General features: G+C 39.1%; 1 protein-coding gene across 1 annotated transcript; it reads right to left on the bottom strand.

The window, feature by feature from the left end:
• Positions 1 to 592: 592 nt before the first annotated feature.
• On the bottom strand, positions 593 to 4,713 carry LOC128982646 (uncharacterized). The gene is made up of 2 exons (XM_054401594.1): positions 4,337 to 4,713; positions 593 to 3,494 (listed from the first exon to the last, which is right to left on the bottom strand). The coding sequence occupies exon 2, from the start codon at positions 1,934 to 1,936 to the stop codon at positions 593 to 595; it is 1,344 nt and encodes a 447-aa protein (XP_054257569.1). The 5' UTR covers positions 1,937 to 3,494; positions 4,337 to 4,713.
• Between the last annotated feature and the right edge of the window lie 256 nt (positions 4,714 to 4,969).

Here is a 4,969-nt window from a genome sequence, read left to right as displayed (position 1 = left end):
GTCCTCCCTAGGATAGGCTGATCGGTCCCTTTAAGAAATTCATTCATGAATCTATTTAATTCTAAGCGTTGCGGTGTAGTGAGATGTTCTTCGGTCTGCAGTCCATGGGGTGGAACGTTCATAGAAGATAGCTTAAGGGTGGCAGGTGAAAAGTCCCAGGTTCTCTGGTGAAAATCTGTAATAATTTGCATTTCGGACCAAAAATTTATCCCTAGAATCAAAGAATGCTTTAATGAAGGAACTACCAAAACACTGGTTTCTCTGGATCGTCCTGCTAGAGTAATCTGCACCTTCATTGTACCTCTAATTTCATGTTTTTGTGAATCAGCTGTTTCAATCCACTTATCAGGGATCGGGTTCAATAAATTTGGAAATTTCTGAACTACCCACAATCCTTCCTGGCCCAATACAGATTGAGAGGCTCCGGAGTCTAACAAGGCTCGCATTGGTTTTCCAAAAAGTTTGATTTTTAGATAAGGTCTCGGATCATTTTCTACTGGTTCAAATAAATAATTTATTTTATCTAGGCCTAATTCAGTACTGGTTTTATCTCTCTGGGAGTTAACGATAAGGTTGTTGTCAACTCCCAACCTTACAAGTTTTTTGGAGTGCATTTTTGACATTCAGCTCGCTTTACATTAGGTGCGCCACACCCATAACAAAATGTTTTCCTCGGTTTCTGGCAATATCTCGACATATGGCCTCCTTCCCCACAGTTCCAACAGGTTAGGTTCGGTAATCTGGGAGTTGATTGAATCGCTGAGACATACTGTGACCCGTGTTGTCGTCTGGGTCCACAATAGGCTAGGTCAGGTTCCATAACGATGTTAGGTTTTGGTGGCGGGTGTTGAGTAGTCGAGCGGATCCTTCCAAGTTCAGCACGGCGAGCTAAGTTCCGTAATTCCTCCAAACTGGTGATATTCAACATACATAACTTATCTTGCAGGTAGTTGTTAAGATTTTTTAATATTTGTGTCAGTTGTTTTTCTTCTGGTATCTTCTCAGTGAGGCGACTATACAGTACATTCATCGTGGCTAGGTACAAATCAATGTTTTCATGTTCTCCTTGCGTTCGGTTCAAAATTTCTTTCAACAGCAGATGATCATAATCTGGGTTTTGGAATACGGCCTTAAGTTCTGTCTTCAGTTGCTCCCATGATCCTATGCGTTGTCTATTTGAACGATGCCATATCAGCGCTGATCCAGCAAAAAGGTCCACTGCAGAGTCCAGCAATTCTTTTTCCGATATTCCTCGGGCTATTCTTAATTCCTCAATACGCTCCAGAAAAGAACCTACACTAACTTTAGGCCCACCATCAAATGTGATATTCCACTTGTAGACGGGAACGCTCCTACGTTGTGACTCTGTAGGCTTAGGGGAAAATTCTAATCTATTTTGACTTTGACTTTGTGATTCAGAATCAGTGGCTTTACTGTGGGATATTTCCTTCGGGGTTGGTACCTGTAGAGTAATTTTATTTTCACTTCCTGTTGCTAATGGAAAGACTGGTGGTTCGGTTTTATTGACCTCAGGTGTGCGGGTTAGTTTTTGTTCCAATTGCTCCATAGCCGTTTTAATTTTTCCCTCTAAATTACTCAGTCGCCCTGCAATAGTCTCCTCTTTGCCTTCTCTATCCCTGACCAGTTGAAGTCTGCCCAACAAGTGCTGAAGTCTAGCCTCTATCCGCCAGTATTCATTATTCTTCACGCCCGCGTCAAAGGCATCCACCAATTCACTTAAATCCGAAAATTTCTCCTCACAAATTTCCAACTCAGAATTAATATTAAGTTTGCCTACCGCCTCAGTGTCAACAGCGGTTTTATTCGTAAGTGCTGTTTGCAATCGCTTGCGCAATTCATAAACATCACCCTCAACAGGGAGTCCACGGACTCGGAGTTCATGCTGCACCTCATCTTTGCGCAATCGGTAACTCATTTTTTTTTTTTTTTTTTTTTTTTTTTTTTTTTTTTTTATAGGCCTCTATATATATTTATAGAATAGTATGAATTAAACAATGCCCCACGTTGTTGGGCGCCAAATGACACACTCCACGGCTAGGTCTCAGTCAGTGACGGGTCGTGGGCGGAACTGTGTATAGGTAGCCTATGAACCAGGGTAATAACCAAGTACTTCAGTGATGCTGCAGGGCGCCACCCAGTTTCGGGGTATGATGCTGGTCGATAAACTGGGAACGTTCCAGCCCCAGGATGGTAACAGATTTTGCAGATCTCTGTAGTATTGAGTGTCTTAACCTATGCTCCTATATACCATGAGGTTCGACAGGTCCCTAAAATCTATGTTGACTTAGCGTTGGGGTGAGTTTCAATTTTGAGAAAATTGTGAATAAAACTGGATAATTCAGGGGTTGACCCACCTACGCCCACTATAATACACTATGACAAATACACTGGTTTTCAAAAATGACACAAGATATGACAAAATAAGCGAAGGTTTATTACAAGTAAATATTTTGCACAGACAAGCCTGACTCAAATGTCCGGTACGAAATAATAATCAATCAAAATGCTACATACAACGTTCTTCGTTCAGTATTCGTTACTACCAAGACACTTGAACCTAAAATATAACTCAAATAGGCTATTTATTTATTTACATTATTTTTTTTTTGTGACCAAAAGCTTTTGGAATTTCCGACTGCGCAGACGGTAGCAAAGTATATTTACAGAAAAGCAACAATTAATTTTTACTCAAAAGACAACATTAGACAAAATATATGTTCGACCGTAGTCAATAATCAATCCGACAAAGCAATAATATGACACAAAATACACAATAATAATAGACAATCTTACAATTAAACAGGGGACAACAGAGACAAAATATATCAGGTCTCTAATCAATCCGGCAGAGCATAATGTGACACAATACTAGATACACAAAAATAATAAAATAGACAATCTTAAAACTAGGCAACACCAGCGACAAATATCAAAGACACTATTACCCTTTCGGCTACAATCCGAACGATTACCGTAATCTATATATCTCTAAAAGTTAGGCCTAGCCTACAGAATATGTTGAGACGATGGTTTAGTTGCGTCTAGTTCCCTCGGCACTTGGAGTTGCACAAAATACAGTCTGAAGATAACTGGATTGAAATTTGAATGAAATTTGAATCTTGATGCACCAGAAGTTGAGTAAGTTAAGTTAAATGTCCAGAGAAATTGACTTAGTCTTTGTATTTGGCCAAATTAAAATGATTTAGTAGGCTGATAGTTGAACTGTAGTCAGATGAAAGTTACGGTAAAGGCTAGCCTAGGACTTATCAGACAGTGGAGGTCCGCTGCGATGACAGGTGGTAGGGGTGGACGTGGTCCAGGTCCACAGCCCCGTACGATGTTGGATAGGCCAAGGTTGTAAGTGGGCCAATTCTGGTAACGTCTCTCCAGCAGTAGGTCGGATCTCTCACAAGCCGTAGGTAGGATCTCTCATAAGACGTAGGTCTGAACTCTTGCAGGCCGGAACGTACACCCTGTAATTCCTCGTGAATAATTTCTGTTCTGGTTAAATATTAACAGTAGTCCTATAACTTAAGTCATGTGTTCCATGAAGGCTAGGCCTTGATTAGCTGTAATTTTAATCCATTTTGTAGTTGTTATGACAAAAGGTCATTAACAGTAAGTGAAACTAGGTCTTAAACTGTTCTTGCCTCAAGTTAGGCCTATCTTAGAACAACTGAGCAACAATTTGGTTTCTGACATTTACAAAATAAATAATTTACAAAATACATTCTTTATATTTAATTTAGTGAGCGTAGGTTGATTACATTTTCTAAGCTAAACAAGAAATATTTAAAACACTGAACTACATATGAACAAAAGCATGGTGAACAAGTACAAGGTAGGCCTAGGCCAAGAATGACAAAAATTTCTAAAAACTACTAAATATATCATTTCTTCCTTTTGGACAACCTAACCTAACTTTGAGAAATCAAAACTGATTGTAAACAAATGGTTTAAACGATTTTGCAAAATTTGAGACCATGTGACTGACTCCTGTTGCAAACTTATTGCTTTGCACCAACATGAAAATTACAAGACAATTTCTATCATAAAACAGGGAAAATGTACTTAAAACTATAAAATTATCAACATTGTTTGTGTCTTACCCACAGTTGTCTAAATTACCTACATAAGGTCAACCCTGGAATTATAATTTCGTGTTAATTTGGCTTGAGAAAAACCAAGTTCATGATGACTACGGCAATCTGTAACTTGTTTGAACAACTGGAAATGATTTTAATTACAAACAAATTAATAGAATTTGGAACCCTGAAGCAATTTAAGACTTTTTCTGGAATCCCGACTGTCTTACCTCAGTATATAAATCCTTAAGAATCTGAGGGCAAAATTGTAGACCGGCGTCCAGAAGTTGCAGAGATTTCTTGTCTCAACGATAAGTCTGATGGCGGCCAAATGAGGATGATTCAGCGTCTTCACTTTCAATCTCCACTCCAAGGTTCCGAGTCAGCTGACAGTTGTCTCGAACCACCGCTCTGATTGGTTGTCCTGACTTGTTCGAAAGCTCGCTCCGTTTCAGTACCGTACTAGCGTTGATTATGGTTTTAGGGTGTCCAACACAATTAAACTCCGCTGGATACTATATTCGGTCCACTGTGACGCGTCAAACAGTGTAGATATTTAACATGGAGTGATCAGTTCCATGACGAATAATTGGGGCGGCCTTTTAACCGTGACAATGTCTTGTTATTTAGAGGGATGTCTTGTTATTTAGAGAGATGTCTTGTTATTTAAAGGGATGTCTTAATATTTAGAGGGATGTCTTGTTATTTAGAGGGATGTCTTAATATTTAGAGGGATGTCTTGTTATTTGAAGGGATGTCTTAATATTTAGAGGGATGTCTTGTTATTTAGAGGGATGTCTTGTTATTTAGAGGGATGTCTTGTTTTTTAAAGGGTTGTCTTGTTATTTGGAGGGATGTCTTAA

The sequence above is a fragment of the Macrosteles quadrilineatus genome, unplaced genomic scaffold, assembly GCF_028750875.1.
Source record: "Macrosteles quadrilineatus isolate MER2022 unplaced genomic scaffold, UCM_ALF_1.0 Scaffold_888__1_contigs__length_27071, whole genome shotgun sequence".
Lineage (NCBI taxonomy): Eukaryota > Metazoa > Arthropoda > Insecta > Hemiptera > Cicadellidae > Macrosteles > Macrosteles quadrilineatus.
This window is presented reverse-complemented; position numbering and strand designations above follow the sequence as displayed.

Bases quoted from the DNA above. Each gene is read 5' to 3' on its own strand.
- LOC128982646 (XM_054401594.1), bottom strand. From the start codon at position 1,936: ATGAGTTACCGATTGCGCAAAGATGAGGTGCAGCATGAACTCCGAGTC.